General features: G+C 33.8%; 2 protein-coding genes across 6 annotated transcripts; one reads left to right on the top strand and one right to left on the bottom strand.

The window, feature by feature from the left end:
* Window positions 1–59: 59 nt before the first annotated feature.
* LOC136970771 (apoptosis-inducing factor 3) lies at window positions 60–24,851 on the top strand. 5 transcript variants are annotated; one of them, XM_067265225.1, is made up of 19 exons: window positions 60–82; window positions 10,698–10,886; window positions 18,597–18,654; window positions 18,718–18,808; window positions 18,889–19,001; window positions 19,086–19,195; window positions 20,112–20,238; window positions 21,945–22,057; window positions 22,127–22,213; window positions 22,292–22,383; window positions 22,468–22,592; window positions 22,660–22,775; window positions 22,842–22,977; window positions 23,423–23,499; window positions 23,573–23,687; window positions 23,758–23,856; window positions 23,928–24,003; window positions 24,443–24,547; window positions 24,618–24,851. In XM_067265225.1, the coding sequence occupies exons 3-19, from the start codon at window positions 18,612–18,614 to the stop codon at window positions 24,640–24,642; spliced, it is 1,650 nt and encodes a 549-aa protein (XP_067121326.1). In that variant the 5' UTR covers window positions 60–82; window positions 10,698–10,886; window positions 18,597–18,611; the 3' UTR covers window positions 24,643–24,851. The 5 variants fall into 5 exon arrangements, with proteins under 5 accessions (XP_067121326.1, XP_067121325.1, XP_067121328.1 ...); XM_067265224.1 differs by lacking the exons at window positions 60–82; window positions 10,698–10,886 and adding an exon at window positions 12,516–12,651; XM_067265223.1 differs by lacking the exons at window positions 60–82; window positions 10,698–10,886 and adding an exon at window positions 15,548–15,702.
* On the bottom strand, window positions 2,895–15,312 carry LOC136970774 (serine/threonine-protein phosphatase PGAM5, mitochondrial-like). The gene is made up of 5 exons (XM_067265229.1): window positions 15,116–15,312; window positions 13,309–13,487; window positions 12,434–12,648; window positions 11,344–11,477; window positions 2,895–3,316 (listed from the first exon to the last, which is right to left on the bottom strand). Exons 1-5 carry the CDS (start codon window positions 15,271–15,273, stop codon window positions 3,166–3,168), a joined length of 837 nt encoding a protein of 278 aa, XP_067121330.1. The 5' UTR covers window positions 15,274–15,312; the 3' UTR covers window positions 2,895–3,165.
* Window positions 24,852–25,147: the final 296 nt, after the last annotated feature.

Raw genomic sequence — 25,147 nt, forward strand, 5'->3', positions numbered from 1 at the left:
TTATTAGTAGTGACGTCAGGTGGACATTTCCTCGTCACGTGACCGGCCGCGACTTTTTTAATCGTCTGTTCGAGAACAAAAGGTAATTTGTTCGTAGTTTATTTTTCGTGATTTGTAGCAGTTTCACGCAATTAAAAAACGAAAATTTTAATGTAATAAGACACGCGGAACTGTTTTAATGGCTAAGAAACACGATTTTTAACTGAAAAACCCAAGTGGGACGACGTAAGGAATGTAGTCACTTGGACTTTAATTATTACTTTTTTATTGAAAATTTAGTTTATTTGTAAGCGCAGTTTAAGAAAAATAAACATTTAATCAGTGCTAAATCGATTAATTATAAAAAAAAATTTTAAAATGTCCGGCATATTTGTGCCAGACGATAAATACGCCTAACGCCATCTGGTGTGCGTAATTGTCAATAACGAAATGACACGTGGTTTAATGAAACTGAACAGTTTTTCCTTCACAAGGTCATTATGACTCATTACCTGCAAACCTGACTCACTGGATCATACCTGCCAGACATACTTTAATAAATATTTATACGAATAATTAAATTTTCGCTATGCACATCTTATAATTCAATTAAACCCCCTTTAAAAAAATAAACATGCGTTAATAAAATTGAGATTTTTCATTCAGATCCTTATCAAACGCTCTTAAGCTATTTCCTATGCAAGAATTTTAATAAATTAACCGATGTCAAGCGTTAATTGTTTCAAAAATTCACTGATATTGTGCGATTTTTATCTGAAGTTGCGATTAATTCAAAAACAGGTTTTTATATACACGATAAGCAAGACAGATGTTAGAGTTTTCATTTATTATTTAACTGAATATTTTGGTAAATTATAAAATAAACACTTGAGATACTTTCGTGGAGATAACCGGACTGTATCGGCTTTCATCTACTTATAACTGTATGAATCGGTTTTAAATTAAGTGTGAAAAATAATTAATTAATTTAAGCTTGAAGAATGTGCATATTAAATTTTAAGCACGGATTTTTGTTTCTATTCTGATTGCATCGGCTTTCCTTAAGGCTTACGTGGTGTCGACTATATTAAAGTGACCCAATTTTGGCGGAACGTTTGATATCCAGCTTAATAGGGTCAGGGCTCAAAAGTCAATATCGGTCGCATTGGATCAAGGACTTCATTTTCCAAAATCAACCCAAAAAATTTCAGTTGTGACCCTTGAAAATACTCAAAATTAGTGCTAAAATGCATAAAAATTGAGATAGTTTTATTTTAAAGCAATTTTTGCATTTATTACATTGACTTTAAGGTAAAAAAACAAAATTATATGCTTAATTTCTCACATTTATTAGGATATAAATTAATTAATAATTATTTAAAAATGGCACTTAGTTGTAGCATAAAATAATGCAAACAATAATAATAATCTAATTAAATTCAAGTGCTGACTCTCTTCATTAACTAATATTGCTAATTGAGTGTCACATTATTTGATATTTATAAAAGATAACAGTGATTAACATACAAAGACAATATTTTCAAACAAATAAGACTGTTTATATACAGTACATAAGTATTTTTGTAAAATTACTGTTTTAAATTTTCTGTATCTCGTTATTAAACGAATATTCATTAAAAATAACATTAATTTAAGTTCAAGCAATTTACTGAATAATTTTGAGATGTGCATGCTGCATACGATACTGCATGAACAGCTGCTTCTTATAGTATCACACCTAGAACAGATAGGCCTTAAATATCAAGAAACTAGCTGTGAAAATTGATAATCCAAGCTGGACCCTTCAAATGATAGGCTTTACTGCTTTGACCATTCATCCATCTGTGTAATATCTAGAAAATTTATTGGTTTATACCCACAAAGATCAAACTGTGGCTCTCCTATATTGCAGCTTCTGTATATTGGCCCATTCTTGATATAAGTTATTGTTCCAATACAAGTTATAGCAAACTTTGTTTAATTAATTAATAAATTGCTTGAATTTGGACTGCTGAAAAGAATCCTTTTGTTCTTTAATTTTCAACATTGCATTTTATAATTGTTTTTGTTTTTTCCTATACAAATATTACTTAATTAAACTGAATTGTAACTTAACCAGTTCCATTTAGTATGCCTTCTATTAATCATGAGAAAAAAGAAAACAGTATTTTGCTATGAATATATGTTTCTTATTCAGCAGGCTCCCTGCATCTTTATTTTGATTATTTAAAAATGTGGCATATTGTAAATTCTGTTTATATAAAATAATATTAATTTCAGTAAATACTAATACGGATTTTTTTTACATTATTCCACATTTTTTTGAACACATCCATTAATATTTGGAGATCTAAATGTTTTCAAAAATATTTAAATTACAACAAATCTTTCAATTTTTCAATGTAGTACCGCTGATTATTTGTAGATTCACGAATTTAGTACTGTTTACTTCATGTTATTGAGCACAATCAATGAACATTAAAATTCTAAAATTGCTTGAAACATTGGGTACATTCCAGTATGCATCAGCAAACTGTGTTCCATCATTCACTTACATACTCATCAGTTTGTAAACATGGATGGAACATAGTTTATATGTACAGCCACTTGCTGGTCTGCGGATACAGTGAGCTCTGACAAAGAATTAATAACTACAGAGGCAGCCATATTATTAATACTATTTTAAATACTGTCTTTATTAATCCAAAGTTATTTTGACAAAAGTTTGCAAACGACACTACAGCATCGTTTGCTTCCGCCATCTTGTTAGGTTGACAGACATTCCAGCAAAAGCTTATTAAACCTCTCGCTGGTGCATCAGTTTTGGCTGAGACTGATTCATACTGGAATGTACGGTACCCATTTATAAATTAAAGAAGTATCTATATCTGTAAAAAAGTGACAGATGTGCTAAATCCAATTTACATATTTGTAATTAACTTTTCCTGTTATTAAGACCAGATCGGACAGACTGGAATACATCAAGGTGATTCTGACAGTTTATAAATGATGCTACATACAACCATAAAAATCTTAAATTTCTCTCAAACATTTATTTGATGCCACCGTCAGAACAAACCATCACATCACCGTCTAAACACTCTTTTGACAAAGTCTTGTCATCAAATTATTAAACTAGTATAGGAAAATTCCATATTATTTATACTCTTATTTAAGTCCTTGTTGTCAAGAAACTGATAATTCCATCGGAGGTAAATGACCGCTGTCACCTATTCCAAACACTATTACTCTACCGCTCGGTCTAATTGTTATTGACGTTATACTTGCATGGAACAGCATAAATCTTTTCCATGCTTCCGGCGATAGTTGCAGGGCTCTGAAAGAAAATAAAGATTTTAATATGAGCAGAGAAAAATTCAGTAAATATTTATCATTTGAAATCACAAAAATTCAATGTTATCTTACACCTAAATAATGATATAATATATATTTATTAATAGCCCAAGCACGGAAATGAAGAATGTCGATTGATTTATTGATGCACATTACACTATACAGTCTATACATATGTACAAGTGTGACTTGCAGTAAACTTGGATATGTAAGAAATCGAGTCCAGCATCCCAGTCAGATCACTTTTTTCTTTCTTAACTGATTCTATTTGGTGAAAACACAAGGGCATTTATTCATGTTTACTACATGTTTGGCAAGGACAAAGCCAACATATATGAGTCAAATCATTCATGAAAATGTTTGAGGTCTTTCAGGACTCGAATCAGGATCCTCTAAAATGGTAGATAGAATAAGTATGACTCAAAGATAGCTTTAGAATGGCTCCAGGATACTATAACTGAGATGTCGGAGATGTATACACACTAGCACGCTACAATGAATATGTAGAGAAACACACAAAGGTCATTACTTAATGAATATATTTAATTAAAAATTTGTAAAAGCACGTGCTTATTTATATTCTGAACGCATTCTCCTCATTTGGAACTTGTCCCTGACCTGTTCATAAACTGACTTTTAGACGCGTAAAGAAAACTATCAACTTCTTTCAACAAAACGAACATTTTATGTATAAACTATACAGAGTGGTCCAGAGCCAAAAGCCAGTTGTTCATATATTGAACAACTGGCTTTTGGGCCACTCTACTTAAAGCACTGAAAAATATCTTAATTAGAAGAAAATTTCTGAATCACAAAAAAGCATTAAAGTATTTTAATATAAAACAATACTTTAAATAGAACAAATGCCGCATTACCCACCGATAAAACTCGATCCAGTCAATTATTATAAGCTTTGTTTTCGCTTAATTCTAGTAAATTTTATCGAGTTTCGTAGAAAAATAGTAATAGATTTCGAACAGAGTAATCCTATATATTTAAAAATGCCGTAACCAGATATTCTGCTATTAAAATAAATACACTTTCCACTCTCGGATATCAGATTACGATCGGTAATGAATGGGACCGATTATTTCATTAAATCGAATCTCGTTATGCGGTCATTACATCAATGCGATCAAAATAGAAATATGGAGACACTATTTTAATTTATTAATCAACATTTAAATATATATATAAGCTTGCGCCGCATTTAACATAATTTAATAGTGCCACATTTAATTAAATTTGTCGTGGAAAATAATTTACGGAGACTTAAATATCCTCAATTACTTCATTTACCTTCTCGGCACGAATACCACGATAAATAATTTCTGTGTACGAGGCTCTAAAATAGCTAATAAATCAATGTTCCGTAGAAGATGCATTCGGGAAGAATGCTATACTTTAATGAACTTATTGTTAAGAAAATACAATTGTGTCGGTTTTGCAATCCTACATACTCCCATCTCATTTACAAAGGAGTTAAAAATAGCAGAGTACACTTATACTGAAACTCGATGACTCGAGTAAACGACACAACCTTAAAGGTCTTTGCTCGAGTCACACAGTTCCTGTAAATGAATGAGTTAGACAAAAATGTCACATTATATCGCATGAATTGTCAATTCGTGTGTAGTAGTGTACATGAACAAAAAGATATAGTTTTATTATTATTATTACTATTTTTTAATTCTAATTCTTATCCATTAAGCATTATAAAATGCATAACAGCTTTCTTTATTTTTAAACTTTACAGATAATTATACTCAATTCAGTTTTGGTAAATCAATGACAGGTTAAAAATAGTATTAAAACAATATATGAATATTTTTGGAATATTCACTTCACCCTGGCTTAATTTTCTTTAAATATTTGACTGCATAAGCAATGCACATCGGAATTTAATTACAATAATACTGATATTTAACGTTATTGAGCATTTTTTAATGCTTAATGGATATTAAACAGATTTAATTTTAAAGGAAACTAATATCTCATTAAAGATGAGAGAATATGACGGTGTTTTTCTTATTCAACCCAGAGATGAGCCTAATGACAGCACGTACTGTATTTTTCTCAATTAGACTCCTGTGCGGTTATTTTTAGAATATACATATCCCCATGAGTTCTTTCCGGACGGTGGTTTGATGGTGGTGGCAACAGAAGACGAATGGTTAAAAATTGAAACAAATACCATAATTATTCGTACATTTTCCAAACTCTCAAAATAATTTATCGACTCTATTTATGAGTTATGGCTACAAGATTCGAAATACCAATAAGCTCTCGACTTACAAACTTGATCACGACTTTCCCATGCTTGATAGTTGATATTTATAATTTTATTTCAAATAATGTTCCCGTAAAGCCTGGAATAGAGTTCACGCTCCGACTCTAGACTGCCCACCGTGCTAACCACCTCAGATGGCTGGAGGCGATCTACATATGCCTTAACGATATTAATGAAGGTAATTGCATTAACTACAAGGACGAAATAGCTCTATCGATGGCATGTCAGGCCCTACTAGATAAAACGATAAATTAGAACTCATGCTTAGCGCATAGGTCCGTATTGACGTCGTCGGGTCGGGACAACGTTCCGGATCGTATTTCTTCGCGACTTTGAATCGAAGCGCATTCCGTTAGGGGATCGTTACCTGATGAAGAACTGTTAGGTTCGAAAATGTTTGTAACTACTTTGTTGTGGATGATACGCACACTGGTAAAAGGCATTTAGATACGTGAAACTTGACTCTAGACAATTTGAAGGAATAGAATTGTACACTCCTTACCTGCCACTCTAAACTAAAATCTGTACAGTGCAGTATTTCAAAACATTTCCACGATTTTCAACCTGGGGTTTATTTCTAACGGCACTTTTACTCCCTCGGGTTTAAGTGAGAAAATATGGCACATACAAAATCACCTACCCAATTTGTCAGACCTAATAATGTACACAATATAATCCAATGTTTTCAAAGTCAATCTTGCACTTATATAGTGTATATTGTTAGTTACATTGCAGCAATTAAGATTGCTATATTTACTACACAAAAGATGTTTTTGTATGAATTTTAATGCATGTTTATGATGAAATGAAGCTTTATAACCTGACTGTAATGATTGATTTTAGACTAAACAGTGTAAGAGCATTAATACAAGCAAGTTCAATACTTTACATTTAGAGAGACAATAATGCATTTGTAAACACTCTCAGAACATCTTGATGCTGAATCATCAAAATGATAAGTTTATATTTCCCATTTTTGTAAACAATAAGCCAGTAATGTAGCAACGTTGTCCCAAATTCTTTGCTTATGGCTATAAATCTAAGAAAACAATATTGTGCAACATGAGTTGCAATCATTCATACAGCAAGAATGTGTAATATTTTGAAATATGTACATATCTAAAAATAAATCAATAGAAATCTCGTGTTTTGGACAGTGACATTGTGTGAAATGTTTCTATTTTTTCAAAAACTGCAGAATAAATATTTAGTTTAACAGCCAAACAAATGTTGATTTTGTTAACGCTCTATCTTGCCCAGAAATCATTAAATAATGTAAATATTTGATACATATCTTCTTAATATTTCTTATAAATTTAAACTGAAAAGTTTACAATTGCTTTTCCTTCAGCTCTTAATCCAGATAAAATTACAAGAAAGCACTTAATATTCACTCCGTAGACTTGTCAACACGGATGCAAATGTGGATAACACATGGTAACAAAGATTGTATACATTGTAGTCTGTAGCTGTCAGTGTTATCAAACACAAACACTAGTCTGAATATAACATATGCCTAGTTTAAATACATAGCAGCCTGTAGCATTTTAGACACAAAAGAACAGTACAATTAGAGATCAAAGATATACCGAGTTCATATTACATAACTTTGTTTCAAAGCCTCGCAAAATTATCCATAGTATATAGTTATCCGTACTTTGTATCCCGAAAAGTCGGCACAGCCCAAGAAACGAGATAGGATCTAGTGAGTGACAAATATAGATCACGTGTCTCACTGAAAAACCATAAGAATATGCAAATATAAAAATCAATAAAACAATGAAAAGAGCCTTCTTATTGTCCAAAGGCACATCATGGGTTTGGCCAAATGGTGAGGGAAAGGAACCAACATATCTGGGACAAGCCTAAAAAATCCAGCAACAAGTTGCTTAACTTTCCAGCATTTGGTGGCATCATCAAAACAAATTTTTTATTTATCCATAAATTATGTTCGGGAAGCATCGCATATCCAGCTGTGAGCGTATTAAACACTTTAACAACTTCCAGCGATTATATTCATTACAAGATCCATTGTTTATAACCAGTTTTCTAATTGACAAAGATTGATACTGGTAATTATTGTCATCAATATCATTAGAACTTTACAAAGCTTAACGTAGCTGGCCGTTAACGATATATTTATATTCGTCGTCCTTGTCCTTCTTAATAGGATAACGGAAGAAAGAAGATAAGAACGACCACCGAGTCGAGTTCATTTATTTTCAGTATCGTATATTATGGAAGTTTAAATCAAAACGTATACTCCTTAGTAACAATATGAAGCTAGTTTAATGAGATTTTTTATGAGAAAATACAAATTTTAGAAGTTAATTATATCGAATAATCATAGCTTTAGCAGGTGTTTGAATTTTCTGAATAGCAATCCACGTTTTATCGTGTTTTTATTTATTTTTTTAACGATTGTAGGATTTAATACTTTATAGTTATTCCCTGTTGAGTATTTTAATTGTATTATTATTACTTAAAAAAATAAAATTGCCTTCTGTCATACATAAGTTTGACCCCTGACCCAGTCGCATTTTCATTAAAATTTCTTTATTTAAAGCATCGTTATAGTAAAAAACTTTGACGGAAGAATTTAAAAGTGTGTGTGGTGCCATCTGTTACAATATTTTATTAAAAGTTTTTTATTATTATTATTTTAAATGGCAAAAAGCTTAATTTTTAGGGGAGAAAAGTTGTATAAAGATTTATAAATGCTAATAACGAGTAAAATTAAGTCATTAAGTCTGCCCCGACTTGAAATATGACACACTATCCCCTCGACTTTTAACTGCCAAAATGTAATAGCATCAATGCCCCTAATACACAAACCTCCATGCAAAATTTTGGAAATTTTCAACAAGAGACACAGGAGTTAAGCTTCAAAGTGGGTGAACAAAGTTGTGCCCCCTCTCACACACAAAAAAAACTGCCAAATTTTTTTGCATCTCTTGACATTCCAAGGTCCCGAGTCCAAAAATGTGAGAAATCTCGAAGGGTCGTTGTTTTGGCCGATCGCCACACTTTCCTTCTATTAGATATAACAGTAATCGTCTTCAAAACAACATAAATATTAGGGAAAAATCTGCTGCCGTAATTAATGAAATTCGTCGTTATGACAAAAATTTACAACTTGTCTTTTGGTCATATAACGTAATTATAATGAAAAAGTTTTAATTAATATTATATATGGAACCATTCGAGATAACTTTGGCCCGTAAGGCAATCCTAAGAAGCCAATTTATCAAAAATCGATATACAGTCAAACCTGTGAACGATGGCCACTGACAAGAACATAAAAGTGGCCACTGTTGGAGGTTCGACTGCATTTTAGTATAACTTGTTTTACCGAACAAACGAACAGTTTATTATATAATTATATTTAATGATTTACTAACAATCTCAACATGAAGAAGAGCAAGAAATTCCAAAATACACCTAGAGTACGACTCAATTTTACGAAATTTTGTGCAAAAAAAATACTTAAAATAAACAATTATACGTGGGAATTTAGTTAAAAACACTTAAGTTATTTATATCATTGGCTCAGAACAATATTAATTTGTCTAAGTAACTTGTAAGATGGCATTGATCATGCACAAATATAATTAAATACTTGATTAATACAAGAAAACGTCTTTCATGCAACTAAAAGGGACAACTAAATTAATTTATGTATCTCCATCAAAATTTCTATTACTCTTCTAATTTACTTCATCTCCTTTTTTTCTCTCCCGAGCATCACCGATTGCTCCTGATGATAAATCCAAGTTTCTATCAGAAGTAAGGTCTGGAGGAGGAGGAAAGATGGAATTCTCGGTTAAATTTCGCATTTTAGAGGTTTTGAAACGAAAAAATTCGGTCGAAAAACGTAACTTTTGTAATAATTTGACCGAAAAATATTCTGCAAGCAGTGACAATGAGAACATGACTCAAAAAACGGGTCTGTTTCATTGTCTAGATCTTTATAAAACTGGTATGATTTGAAGATGGATAAAACTGCTGAACATTGGTAGGCCTAGATGGTTGCAGATTTGCTCCCCACTGACGGACTGGCCGTATCGAGTTTTCTTTACGTCTCTAACACCTAAACGGGCGAGTTTTCCGTAGAAAGTCCTTCTACGAGGCATCGCCTTTGACAGATCACCTACGAATTGTACTGCGTATTCCATTAATCCTAACTGAATTTGATATGTCTCAAAAGGTGGAGAAATGTCTCCACACACACATACACACACGTGTGTGTGTATGTGTGTGTAAAAACATGCTAAGAAATATTGATAGTTTCTATGTCAATATAAATTTAATGACACATTAAATCACAAATTCATCAAATGATAGCATAGTTTTTGATAATTACTTAAACAGGCAAAATTCCAAGTAAATACAGTCAAACCTGTTTTTATGCGGGGGATAGGGACCGCATTAAAAAAAACGCATAAAAAAAATCTCACGAAACTTCACGAATGGCTGTAAATAATAGTTTTCGCAACACAATTAAAAAATATTTTTTTTATGCGGTCAACAGGGACCGCATAAAAAAAGTCTCACATAGAAAATAACTCAAAACCGTACGAAATAGAATTTATTGACAACAGATGTCAGCACTTGACTGCATCGTCTGGTCTATCGTCTGTTTTACATATTTTTGTCCAGGTGGTGTTTTGTTGACTTAAAAAGTAAATTATTTCATTTTTCGCATATTCATGCAATAATATTACTATAATAAGTGCATTTATGCTATAATAAGTTTATTTAGCTATAATAAGTCAACGTAAGACATGACGAATCGCACGAGACTAGTCGCCAACTATACCGCACAAATTAAAAATTCGCATTAAAAAAATCGCACATAAAAAGAGCGCATAAAAACAGGTTTGACTGTAAACATTTGCTCATAATTGGGTGATTCGGCAATTCTTAAATATTTGCTACAGATACTTTAGTAATTTCAAAAATTGATAATTCATTACTAATTTAGAAGAGAATATTTAAAACATTTAATTGTTTGGCATGACTAGAACAATAATTTTATCTATTAATAACTAACTTTGCACTTTTTCTCTTACAGGAATGCAGACAACACAACAGATCAGTTTGGTTTTCACGAGATGTAATGACGCCACCAAAGAGAATGCCTCCCAGGACTTACTATAGTAAACTCGCCCCCTATTTAGGTGTTGGATGCATGAAGGAAACCCCAGAAAAATCACATAGCCAGCTTGTTGGATAGGCACAAACCCACAATCAGCGTTTAGTGGTAAGGACGCATTTAAACAATTATAACTAACACTAATCCATTATTGTTTACCTGTTGTCTTTTTGCAGAATTCGCACTTAACAACAGCTAGTGTATATATAGCTGAAGTAAAATTCCAACTATTTAACCCCTCGACCTTCCACCAACAGAATTTATTAGCATCAATGTACCCGTACCTTACACACAAGCTTTTTTGCAAAAACTCTGCGTAGACAAAATCTGTGACAAAATACTGGCACACTGTGGTTTTATCCACTCGCTCGGGTAACCTCAAAAAGGCTTCAAGAACAAGAGTTGCTTTCTTAATTTAAATTAAACTAATTCTTTGCACAAAGCACCTTGCGTGTACTGTAGAATATTAAGATTTAATCTTACATTTATAAAGTAATGTAAGTAATTAGAATATTGTTTACAAATTTAAGGTAATTTGGTAGTAATAAACTGTAGTGGAACTTACCTGCATATAAAATAACGAATTACATTAGCATGACATACGATAATTTCGTAACTGTCTTCTCTCTGAGAGGCCGGAGCTCTGTGAAAGTACTTCCTAAAGGCCGCTTCGATTCGTGCTCCGTCTTCAAAGAACTGCTAAAAGAAGAAATTTTTGTAATCAATAACTTTTTTTTGTAACTTTCAATTGATCATAAGCGATTCAATCTACTGGTTACCATACAGAGATGCACTTTCCAACCATTTGTCACTTTATGTTTCACATATTCTGAACTGTATTGATAAGAATTATGTGCACACAAGTCATATGGGGACATAAAAACCATCCAAACATACATTTCTTATCTAAGATTATCAAAATATGTCTTTATAATGCAATATTCTTTGTCCTTTACTTTTCTTCTACAACATAAACTCAATGTTCTGATCCCGAGGCTAGTGGACATTCTTCCATGTTTTCTTTTGATGTTCTATTGGTGATTCTCGAAGTCCATTTGTCATCATTTGTTCTTGCAATACGGCCAGTTTATAGTCCAATGGCAGTGCAGTCTCAACATTGCTAGCCATTGCTAGAACAATGTCAAACTGGCTGATGGCTAACTTGGCACATGGAATCGGCACACGTTGAAGTTGAACATGATTTAATTTTCTGTCACTAGACCAGAAGTGTTCATTTATAGTTTGATGTGCAGAGAGATCATGGGTTGTGATGGAGCCAAATGGTGCAAAATAGGACCCGATGTGCCCAGGCCAGACTACTACCAAGAATCAACAACTTTAATGAGAATCAACTGCTAACGTGGAAAATAACATCTGCAAGAATGTAGAAATAAACTAGAAGTTTTAAAAGTTGCAAAACTGAAATCCCTGCGCAAGTTAAATTTTTACAAATTCTAGTTTATTCTGCATAGGGATTTTGCAGCTTTCCGGGAGTATCCTAATTAGGATGAGACAATGATACTCTCAGAAAGCCGTAAAGATCCAATTTATATCCCGCTTTCTTCATTCGAAATCTTAATTATTCAATTAATCTAATGTTGTTCGTTTATGTATCTGCGGAGAGAATTGACATTCGTAAATTAAATATGTCTTACATGATTTTTCGGTCTCCAGTGTTTCGAAGGCGGTTCGGGAGGAAACGGCGCCCCTTCTCTCAGTAAGTCGCATTCTTCCAACGGGACTTCGGGAAATAATTTGTAGATGATTTCCGAAGTCTCTCTGGCTCTCGTCATCGACGACTGAATGATTTTAGTGTAGGAAAATCCAAAGTCTTTGAGACGTCGAGCAGTTCTTAAAGCCTGTTTCCTACCTGGTAAGGAAAACAGTTTATATTCAATCTACTTACTTAAAATTTTAATACACTTTAATTATAATTTAATACTTTTAATGGATAACTTTTCAAATGTTACATTCAAGAAGTTCTGGCTATTCTATTTTTTTCTCACCATTTCTATTTGCCCCATCCCACACCTAGTAATTTTTACCTTTCCTCGGAGGTGAAGGTACCTTTAAAGGGAAAATGTTTGTTTTGTTAAATTACAATAATGCAACACTTGGGTGATCTTGCCTGGGGGATGCCTTCCGGGAGGTCTTTTTAAGGGGAACTGCCCCTTATTCCGGCATTACAGACAGAGAAAACACGGAAAACTCCACGTGGCCAGCTCATCCTGGCAAGACACGAACCCACGATAGAACTACTAGTGTTCAAGGAATGGAACTACTGGTGGGCCTCTTGACTACTCTTAAAGGGGAAATGCTTTCATGGTAATGTTACAGAGCAGGCTGCCAAAAGAGGGTTTGAATAGTTGTACAAGCTTTGGCAGAAGGGGTGAACAGTATTTGAAGTGTTTTTGTATCGATATATTCAAGCAATATAGCAACAGTCCCAGAACTTTTTGAACTTTCCACATAAAATGCTCCAGGTGAAGAAGTATTTAGTTAAAAAAAAAAAAAGGTATTTGAAACTTACCTAGATCGGTAAGTACTCTATCATAGTCACTGTTTCCCTCCTTAACATACTGACCGTGTCGTATCAAAAATAAGTGACGTGTCGCTCTTGATCTCGCTTGTTCTAAACTTTCGTTATATCTATTTTCCTCTTCTGCACTCAAATTCTTTGGAGGATTGACTAAACTAGATGGCTCTCTCCTAGATAATTTAAATAACCAAATAAATTTTTTAATATCATCATTTAAGCTAGGTTTGTATCGACATACGAACCACTAAGAAGATACGAACCACTAAGAAGATACGAGCCCATCGGTTCGTCTCCTTATGTCGACCATTTGACCAATTCGTTACGGTCGAAACCGTCTCGACTTTTGTTTGTTGGACCGATTGACAAATCGGTCCAACAAACAAAAGTCGTAACAGTTCCGTGACTAGTGTTTTGACCGGTTCACGTTCTAACTTGGATCAAGATTTTGCTTTGACGATAGTGCATTTTGTTTGTTTATACTAGTTCGTACGACAATGTAAACCCAGCTTTATGTTAAGATTTTTTGTAAGTTAAATTTCATTTAATGTAAGAAAATTAAACTATAAATTATCATTAGTTTACGCCATGCTACTGTCGGGAAACCACAGTAATCAAGAAATTGCCGAAGAGTTTAATGGGCTTCGTCCAGACTATCACGTGATCAGTGGGAAGTCTGGATACGGCAATTTAAATTTATTTGGAACAAAAGTTTCCCGCCACGTTTAAAGGCCTCCTTCGGATTGTTCCAGGCCTTTAAATGGAATTATTGGCTCTTTCCTGGAATTAAAAAGGTGTATCTGTTATCGTTCTGTGAGCACTAAGACGGCCTTTCCGAATAGCCACGATCTGTTTAGAAGGCTCGCAACGAGGCATCTCGGCTGCAACAAACAGGGTTAACATAGGGGACACGTCACCCAAAAAACATTCCAGAAGAGTTGCTTGCCCGGATCCCTCGAACGGACAGGCCAGTGCCTTAAATGCTTTAGCCGTCTCGACCATCCCAACCGTACCACTCAAACCCATTATTTGATATTTGTCACACAAGAAAATTGTTTAAGATATATCACAAAATAATAACCAGTTAATTAATCGCGGAGTTTGTAGTAACATTCTTTCGTCTTTCTATATGTGTACATAAAGTACGGCCGATGTCGGCAGTAAGGATAATTGCATTGGGTCATGGTATATATTACTCTGAATATGCCAAATCCAATACCAGAGCAAGACATTTTTATCGGGGCAAACTAAAGATTTGCCATCAAAAGCCAAGAATCGCAACACCAACAGGCTTCGGACACTTTCATAAACATCCAGATGGACGGAAACTTTCCTCCTCCATCTTTTACCACTCTGCAGATTGCCGAGAAGACTTTTCCGCATCTCGCAAGGGCACAAATCTTTGTCGGTCTCGGTTCTACTTTCAATCAGAGATCTACCATCTTATTTCGGAACAAATTGAGATTTACGATGTAATCTTTTGTGGGACATACAATGTGCGAGGCATGTTATTATGCAACTCGCATAACAACATGCCCCGCGTATTGTGCAACACGCGGTATAATTATAACAACGTGGCATAAAAGGCCCATTGTGCATTCCACGTTGTTATAATAATACCACATCCAACATAATTCTCCTCGTATCCACACCTGCGTACACCACATCCGAAGTGTGCCACATGCCAAGTATAACTGCATCTAATTTTAGCGGTTGTTGCACCTGCAACAACCGCTAAAATTCGGCAAAGATCTTCACAGCGACTCCAAATTTCCTCCATTAACTGGAACTTTCCACTCACCTATCCCAATTCGAATCCCATTTACCGTTAGCATTCGAAGGATGCGTCAACAGCGAAGCGTTGGCACGCTTTTTAAAATCGACGGCCCCCGAAATTGCCAAACAACCGGCAGTTATGCCCCCTCCGATGACACTCCAAAGAAGCTTACTAGCAGACATTTTTAAATTATTCGTCAATTTCTCTACACTTTCGCACCACCTAGCGGACGAAAGACCATACGGGAAATGACGTCTTAAAATAACTATAAATTAACCAATCGCGATCGATTTTACTCAACCGATCTTATTTATTATTATTTATAAATTAAATCGGTACTGTAATCGAACCTAACACGCGTTTTTCCGATATATACGAATCGTGAAAAGCGCAAGTCTCACCACCTGGCGAATGTTCCCGGAAATGAAGCTGCAGAAAAAATAAATTTAAAAGAAAAAATCATACATTAACCAATCACATTCGATTCTGTTTCTTTTATTCGTAAATTGAATAAGTACTACAATCGAACCTAACACGAATCGAGTTTCGTTTATAGGTTACGAGTGGCAAGTGGTCATGTCAGTGTCGATAGCATTGATCGAAGCAGACAGGTTTGTTGTTGCTTTTTATACCGAAATTTTTCTTGTTTCGAGCGTAAATTTAACTTAATTACCTCTTTAAACTCGTTGTATCATCCCCTAACGTGTCTGGGTGTTCTTATTTTACATTTTCCCTCTTTGTTTACCTGTTTTTACAATGTTTACACGCCAATTGCGGCTGATTATTCGGGTGTAAGGCATGTTTTATTCATGCCGTTTGATATAAATGACCTTAGTGCGTTTGTGTGTCTGTACTCTCATGTAGGTCTTTATGTGTAAAGTAAACAACTTAACGTAGAGCAAAGCTTTTCCATGCTTGCAAGTGAAACCTCTGCCAAATTTCACATGTTTTTTTTTTTGCTTTCCAAGCAAATTAAAGCCAAAAATTGAATGCTTAGATGAATATTATATACAAAATATTATATTGAATATTATATACAAAATATTGTGTTGTTGGTGTGTTAAACACATACACATATAAAAATTAATGGGGTCATAAATCAACTCGGCTGCAATTTTGTGTGTTTTTTTCCATCCGGTTATTTTTGCCCTGTTAAGTTCTCGGAAACTTGTTTAATATCTTTGTGGTTTGTTTTTAAGAAATAAATTGGAATGCGTCGAAGATAGAATCGTGCTAACCTTGAGAGGAACCGCTCCTCGAAATTTTGTAGTTAATGTTGGCGTTTTTGATTCTTTCTTTTTCTAGAGACCGGATTTATAACTGCTGTTGCACCGTTTCTGCGTTTAATTAATTTTTGCCTTGGATTTTGTCGGCAATTGCTCGTGTTTTCATATCTGCCTTGGATTTTGTCGGTAATTGTTCCTTTTTCTGATATTTGGCTCTTATTTTGTTGCCAATTGCTTGTTTTCAGTGTATTTGCCTCGGAATTTGTCTGCAGTTACATCTGTTTGCTAATACCTTTCCCGGATTTTTCGAAATCTAAGTTGAAAATTAGAAAACCGAGTTGAGAAAATGCATTAATATCCGGAAAGAAAAGCTTATTTGTATATCAAAACAGTTACATACTGATAAAAGGAAGCATTATGCCGACAGATAGCATTTACATTTCTTGTTTTAACAAACAAATACATGTTTGTTTTTATTTATACTTTTTTCCTTGGAACGAGTTATCGACGAGTATTTAAGTCGTCGGTACGGCAGTAGAAAGCGGAGAAGAGAGGAAAAATTTATAATTGTTTATCAGTACATTTCCTCTCACGCCCTCATCTGTATAGATAGAGTATCGATAAAGTATCTAAACAAATATTTTGTGGATAATGGTTATCGTTAAAGAATAAAACTTCAACTTTTGCATCATTGATGGGCAGTTACCTGTCGTCGACAACAAGGCAATTAGATATCGTTCAATAAATATGATTAATATCGACGAAAGAGGGTCGTCGCATCGTCGATTCATCGTGATAAACAAACACTGAATAAGCGGCGTGTAAGAGCAATTTATAAATCACTTATATACGCAAGTGGAATTTTATTAAGTATTATGTTTATGAATTTCGACACTTGATTCTCCTTTCCTTTCATATTTTGTGTGTAATGATGTCGGAATGTCTTCCTTTTCATTAAGCAATAATGCTCTTGCAACACCTTGTATATCCTGATGAATGGCGATAAACTTTAAATTCGATACACAGCTTCAAGTAAATGTATAAAAGTATGTTGTTTACTGCAGAATAATATTTGAATTACAAAAATTTGTCTGTGCGAAAGGTAAGGCAAGAGGTTTTAACAAGATTCTGCTTAATTGGTTTATGTTATGTGGTTACATTATTATGAAAGTTTAGTAATTAAATGATCAAGTTACTTATTAAATTCATATAAATTAAGTTTAATATTTGACAGAAATTATCAGTTATGTTGCTCAAACTTCCATCTTTTCTTCTAGATGTGTTAATTGCATATACAATCACCTGATAAATGTTATTAATTAATATTAATGAGCTTTATTTAGCCTGTATAATTTAATAAATAATTATACTGATTCATTTAAATCCAATTTGAACCTTTTTTTTGGAGCAACACTAGTGCTTTGCTTTCAGGCTTTGCATTCATCACAGAAGTTAATGAGCAGGAATCTTCTGTATGTAATAAGAGAAATCTAAATGCTCGTTTCTCGGAAGGGACGGGCAGGAGGCAAGAAAGGGTGCATGTGTGCATTTCCACAATCCCTCCAGACACTCCTATCTCTCTTGCTTTTCTCCTAGTACACCTCCTGCGCTCGTAATCTTTTGCTCCTTTGAATGTTGGTCTACTTTCTTCAGTCAGGATTTCCTCGGTTGCTCTTTGTTTAGCTTTCCTTCCACTCTTCCCAAGTGTACTCTCCAGTAGTTTTTCACATTTACTCAATAATTGTAAAGCAGGCTTGCTTTACACCACATTCTTCCATGATATCTTCACTCCTTGTGCAGTTCCTCCTCATTGCTCAACACATTCCCTTAGATATCTCATTTCATGTGCAGCAATGCAACTCTTGTGTCTCTTTGCCATACTCGTGTCTTACTACTGTATGTCGACACAGGAACTGCAACACTTCTGTACACTGCCATTCTGCCTAAATGAATTTATTATAATTTAAATTTAAGTGTCCTTCTTTGCCGAACGTTACTAAATATAAGCTCAATTAATTAACCGTATCTGAAGGAGAATTTAAATCCTTCTGATAGAAATGAATTGCTCCTTAACAACTTTGTTATTTGGTCAATAAAATTAGTTAATTGCCGGAATTAGATGGGTAATTGCACGTTTGATAAACTTTTAATTGCTTTTTATTATGCAATTTGCTCAATTTACAAACCTTTTATTGTCGATTAAGTGATACCGATTGCAGTCGTCGCATTTATTCGACAACTACGAGATTTTAAATTAAAATTATTTAAATTTTTCACAGCTGTGAAACTAAATAATGGGTACTTCAGCATCTAAAAAGAAAGGAGGAGAATTAAATGGTAAGTCTGTAAATTATTCTGATGCCATTTCATGTAATAAAAGCACGTTTTGATTTCCTGCAGAAGGTGTGTATTGTAGTAAACCCGACTCCGGTGCGGCAGAAGATGTAGTGGAAGTAACCGTGTGCAGAGAAGATGATTTAGAAAATGGCGAGTAAGTGCTTTCTAGTTAATGAGAATTATATTTATACACCATAAAGATTATTATCTGATAAAAAATAAAATTATATATAGAATGAAAGTGTATGAACTGGGTCAACAGGGAAGTGTCCTACTTGTGAAAGAGGATGGAACTTTCTCCGCTCTCGGTACGAAATGCACTCATTATAACGCCCCTCTAATTAAAGGTAACAATTGTTTAAAGTGCTAATTATATTTAATTACACTATAAATTTTAATTTAATTAATTGCATTTTGTTTTTTCTACTTAGGTGTGTTGAGTAATGGTAAAATTAGATGTCCGTGGCACGGCGCCTGCTTTAATAGCAAAACTGGCGACATCGAAGATTTTCCCGGACTCGATAGTTTGCCGTGTTATAGGGTAAAGACTTACATGCTTCATTTATAATATTTATATAATTTTAATCTGTTAATTGCCAGTTGGTATTAAGGTCCATACAGGCTATAGAGTATTTGCTGTAATGTAAATCCATCCAAAACCAAACATCAAAGTACACTTGGTAGTGTGTACGGGAACCCATAACGTTTTGGCTTAAAAGAATCTGCTCGGAGGCCACTCAATTCAAGACATCAAAGGAATACCTGTACTGTGGCTTGGCTTGTGCTACCAGAGCAGATGGCATCATTATAACAGCATTCCGAGCTGCAGTGCTAACACGCTTTCCCTTTCTGCTTCTATCTCTGACAATGCCAACAGCAGAAGCAGATTTTGTTACAGATGCTTGTTATGGATAAGAACTTTGCTCGAAGCCAGAAAAACAAGGATCTAACTAGATGGTGGTTGTCTAAAAGCAAAATGCTCTGTAGTATATACACAGCTTAAAAGTAGGCGAAATATAATGCTGAGTACTCTACTCTGTATTATTGACTATGAGTTACTAGAGCTGTATGCTTGTATACCTTTATAGTATACAAAAATCTAATTTTAATTGTTCTCAAATACCAAAACTTTATATTTAAATATATGCTTTTTCAATTAGAAGTTCAGACTATTTACAAAAAATATAATTTTCAAATCTATCCATTAATCCTTTAACACAACCACAGAAGTACCCGTTACATTGGTTTGAAGGAAAATTTCAATCAAAAACAAATAATGATAGGTAAAAACTCACAGTATTAAATGGGTACTTCTGTGGTTGCGTTAAAGGATTAATGGATAGACTCGAAAATTATATTTTTTGTAAATAGTCTGAACTTCTAATTGGAAGGAAAATATCCCGAGTTCACCATGAAAATTGTAACTATATGCTTTTCATTGTAAGTTTTATTTATAGGTTCGAGTCGACGGCGGAGAAGTTAAAGTAAGCGCTTCAAGTCACGAAGTAGGGAAAAACAAGAGAGTTAAACCTACGTCAAAGAGAACCGTCGACGATAAGAGAACGTTCATTGTCATTGGTGGCGGTTAGTACTTAAAATTTATGCTCGTATACAAGGAAATACAGTTTAGAGCAAATTTAGATTTCAAAACATACCACATAAAATATACATATTTATTAAGATGCTATCTCCTACATGGAAATCCTCAATCACTTTATATTTATCTTATTACCTTGAAATCTTCTGTGTTTTTACATCTCTTCCCCTCTATTCTCGAAGCTGGATTCATAACTACACAGTGGTCAATGTTTTTCCTAAAAAGAACCTAATTTTTTCCCCCATTTTCAACAATTCTAAACATTTTTGAAAATTGTTTGTATAGAGCTGCATACTATCCGAGTATATCGAATCTCTCTTTTTCTCAACACTCTGGTGTTAATTTTTCAGCTACTAGTAATCTGTTATAAATACAACAAGTAATATTAACAAATTATGAATTAAAACTTTCGACATACATCACTTTATTGATATTTCTAAAGCCTTCGATTTAGCTAGCCGTAACATTTTTCTCGATAAGCTATCTACTGAATTTGATGTAAGTAGTTTATTTCTAACATGTCTTAATAATTACTTTGTATGTATAAAATCAAGATATCTGATTATTTTTGTCAATTTACACTTTAATAAGCATACCACAAGGTTTAGTTCTTAGCAATTCTTCATTACATACATCAACATACCTCTTTCTAGTAATTCTGACTTTCATAAATGCACATGCAAATGATATTAAAATAGCCAATCGTTGTCAATATATATTATAAAAAGATATAAATTGTGAATAATACCAGATTGTCTTCTTATATTTATACTGTCGTACACCATACTCTCGCTTTAATATAACAATTAGATCGTATTTCTATTGGCACGAAAAATCACTATTAAAATTGAAGGCAAACTATTCCTTGAGAAAATGATAACAATTTCGATAAATTAAACGTTTAATTTATCTTCTAGTAACTGTCATACAATTTTAAATATATTTTTAAGGCTTTTTCGAGTGACATTGACCCAATTCTGTTAAACATAACCATAATATCAAATATCTAATAAAAATAAACCAAGATATATTTAAGGACCTTTCGTATAACCACATTAAACTTTAAGGAAAATGATTTTTTTTTCTGCGATCCAAAGTGTTCTTTTTGCTGTGTGAGTGCTAAGAGGACCCTTTTTACATAAGTTTCATGGCCATGCTCACCAACTGTGAGAATTGGAGCAGCCAGGTATAGGAATGAGGGTCAACATACCACTTGTGAAAAATTTCTGGTGATCTCAGCAGTGTTTCTATCAGAAAACATTTTTGGGAGGTTATTTTTTAACCAAATACAATTGGTTATTCAATTCTTATATATATATGTACTGTATAATTTTTTCTTTACACAAGATTTGTTTTATATGAGACAGTATTTTTCACTCACCTTAGAGGTTAGGGCCCTCCCAGATTCCCCGAAAGAAACCTTTGATCCCAGGTTCTCAGTAATGATAGCTTGATACCCTAGTTGTATCACATATCTGGCTGTCAAGCAGAAGTCTTATATTTATTATTGAATTTTTTATATTTTTAAGAAATCACTGTGATATGGCATAAACTAACTATACTGAAGTTTAGGGCCTTGTGTTACGAGCCTGTTTTTGCATTTATTTCAAGGGGAAGGGCCTGTCATATGTTATAGTTTAAGTCCAAAGTAGACGTGATGCACTTGATGTACAGTTTACGATGTATTTTGTAGGTGGTGCGGGACAGACATGCGTCGAAACCTTGAGACAAGAAGGCTTCACCGGTCGTCTCATTCTTATATCAAAAGAACCCAATCGTCCTTACGATAGACCAAAGCTGAGTAAAGTAAATTATGCCAGTTTCATATTTAATCTTTGCACAATTGTATTTCCTTATTAAATGTATTATTTTCAGGCTCTTTCTGCAAAAGCCGAAGATTTGGCATTAAGATCGCCAGACTACTACCAGTCTGCCGACATAGAACTGTGGTTAAATCGTGAGGTATTATAAAGAAAATTCAGTATAAACAAGTTATTATTAGAGTAAATTTTGTACAGATTGCAATTATTTGGATTTCAGGTAACGTCTATAGAAACGGAGAAACGATTGCTGACTTGTAGTGACGGCACTAGCATTCAGTATGATGCAATTATGATTGCGACCGGTGGAAGGTAGCATTATCTATCTGAAAGTATTGATAATATATATATATATACCTTCTGTACTGAAATTACAGTGCAAAATCTCTTTTTCAGACCAAGAACGTTAGATAATGTAGATCTAAAGAATATTCATTATTTACGCTCTGTCGAAGATGCTAACGTGATTGCTGAGAAGAGTAGAAAGAAGAATGTAGTGATTTTAGGAACTTCGTTCATTGGTAAGCTAGAAATTTACTGTTTTCTAAATTTTGTTTCCTTATGTATTAAAATTGGGTACTATTTTAGGAATGGAAGTTGCGGCTTACTTGGCCGACAAGGCAAATTCCATATCAATTATTGGAAGTTCCACTGTTCCGTTTTTAAATGTTTTAGGGGAAGACATTGGAAAAGGTCTTCAAAAGGTAAAAGAAAACCCTTATTGTATTTTATTTTTATATAAATGCATTTAAAAATTAAATTTGTTGTAGCTTTTGGAAGAGCACGAGATAAAATTTTACAACGGAAACGGTATAGTAGAATTTGTAGGAAATAAAGGAATTTTAACTGAAGTTGTGCTGAAAACTGGAGAGCATATACCTGCTGATATCTGCGTAATTGGCATTGGTGAGGATATGTTACGAATTTTCAATTATAACATGATAAACTTCTCAAAACACACGTTTGATGATTTGGTCTCATTAAGAGTGAGTTTTACAAAGATTACTGCTAAGGGTTGATGCAATGTGTGCAACATGTCACGGAAATAGCATGTATTTTGCATTGATTATCATTTGTTGTGGTGGTACGTGGTGATTCGGCAAAAGGAGGTGCCAATTCAATTATCGTTATATTCGCACTGTTGCTGCACTTTTGACAGCCACTAGTAATGCCGATTGGTTACAACATTGCCACACTTTTAAAGGCCACTAGTAACATTGCAATTTTAATAGTCATTTTCTCATTCTGTATCACACGTGCATCGCCTGTAAAGCCGACTTTTTAAACATTAGAAATTTCGGTATATAAATCAATTTTTCTTGTTAAGTGCAGTTTTTAAATCAATTTACAGGAGTTTTACCATCGACAGAGTTCCTTGAAAATACAAATATTAAACTAAATTCTTCAAAGCAGATTATAGTCGACGAGGTAGGAGATTAATCGAAGAAATCTACATTTAGTGTAGATATATTATTATTTAGTGAAATGCTTTGTAATTTAGTATATGAAGACAAACGTGGATGGCATATTTGCCGGAGGTGATATTGTCGAATTTCCACTGACAGTAATGGATGCCAGAGTAAATATTGGACACTGGCAACTAGCAATGGCGCACGGTAAGTAAAAGAAGAGAAACAGTTTCTTTTAGTATCATATCTACAAGTAAACTGTGTGATTAATTTTCAGGAAGATGTGCCGCACTGAACATGCTAAATAAAAATGAAAAATTGCTGACAGTTCCATTCTTTTGGTCCATGTTATTTGGGAAGAGTGTCAGATACGCCGGTAAATAAATTTATATTTTGCCAAATGTAATTATCTTAAACACCTCTTTAAAAGCTATTTTAATTTTTTAGGATATGGAGGAAAATTTGATGAAATTGTAATGCACGGCGATGCATATAAATTGCAGTTTGTTGCATATTATATAAGGTAAGCTTTCGTATGTAGTAAAATGACCAATTTATTTGCGAAGAGTAGACTCGACAATGCCGTGAGCCGATTGTATATAATGTTATCCCGCTACACGTGAGAAATGCTTAAATCTTCAATATTTATTTACTACTGTTTTTAGGAATTACCTATTAAACTAGTTGGCATCACTGAGTCTACCCCTCACATTATTAGATTACGCAATGTAGACAAAGAAACAATTTACACTTTAGGCTAGGTTTGCACTGGCGTATATGCCTCTGCAAATTACATACGAACTGTACCATTTTGGGCAACCGTTCGACCTGTCGAGTATTTCCTTAAAATTGACAGTTACGAATGAAACCCTTTCAACCGATCGTGTTCTCGCTCGGCATTGTGTATATGACGAGAACAATGTCCCACTTTTTATAATAAATTTTTGAACTTTTTCTTGTAGAGAAGGAAAGGTAGTTGCTGTAGCATCTATGAATAACGATCCCATTGCAGCCAAGTTTGCTTCGCTTCTGCTTTCTGGCAAAACGCTAACAAAAGACAACATAGAGTAAGTTACACGGATTGAAACGTGTCGACTCACGTAACTTCTATACCAATCTTTCCGTTTTTTTTTTCAGATGTAGTTCAGAAGAGTGGCCGTGAAGTACATAACCGGGCAAATCTGTATATATGCATTGTTATAAAACACTTGCTTTTCTAATCGAATGAGTATTTTTAACAAGAAGCTTAAACCGAATTCTTTTGTTAAGCATTCCATTTTTAGCAAACAGTTATTTTTTCATTGTTTTTAATTTAAAGATAAGCTAAATTTGTAATTATAATTTATAGTTGATTAAAATTTTTGTTTTCAATACTTTGTCTCCTAGTTAAGTAGTTACGACTCCTCAAATACGGTCGTACGGTAGCTCATAAACTATACTTAAATTCCCATTAAGTGAGAAACTACGTGTCAAAAATAAAATTGATCCTAATGTCGGTTTTGTTCATGGCCCCCTATATTCTACAGCAGGGCCTAGACCAGGATCATTGGCGAGCTCCCATTCCCACTTGAGACCGTAGTGATGTAAGGCAAGGGACCTAACCACTCGACCCTGCGGCTGCTTTGGGATAAGATAAGACAGCTAAATGACCAAATATATTATTTTCA

Source organism: Centruroides vittatus, unplaced genomic scaffold, assembly GCF_030686945.1.
Source record: "Centruroides vittatus isolate TY-2023 unplaced genomic scaffold, ASM3068694v2 contig_216, whole genome shotgun sequence".
Lineage (NCBI taxonomy): Eukaryota > Metazoa > Arthropoda > Arachnida > Scorpiones > Buthidae > Centruroides > Centruroides vittatus.

Bases quoted from the DNA above. Each gene is read 5' to 3' on its own strand.
- LOC136970774 (XM_067265229.1), bottom strand. From the start codon at position 15,273: ATGTCTGCTAGTAAGCTTCTTTGGAGTGTCATCGGAGGGGGCATAACT. The intron at 11,478-12,433 runs GTAAGACATATT...TTCTTCTTTTAG, and splicing joins ACTGGAGACCGAAAAATCAT to CAGTTCTTTGAAGACGGAGC. The intron at 3,317-11,343 runs GTAAGTTCCACT...ATTTTCTTTCAG, and splicing joins ATTCGTTATTTTATATGCAG to AGCCCTGCAACTATCGCCGG.
- LOC136970771 (XM_067265225.1), top strand. From the start codon at position 18,612: ATGGGTACTTCAGCATCTAAAAAGAAAGGAGGAGAATTAAATG. The intron at 18,809-18,888 runs GTAAGTGCTTTC...AATTATATATAG, and splicing joins GATGATTTAGAAAATGGCGA to AATGAAAGTGTATGAACTGG. The intron at 22,214-22,291 runs GTATTATAAAGA...TTTGGATTTCAG, and splicing joins AACTGTGGTTAAATCGTGAG to GTAACGTCTATAGAAACGGA.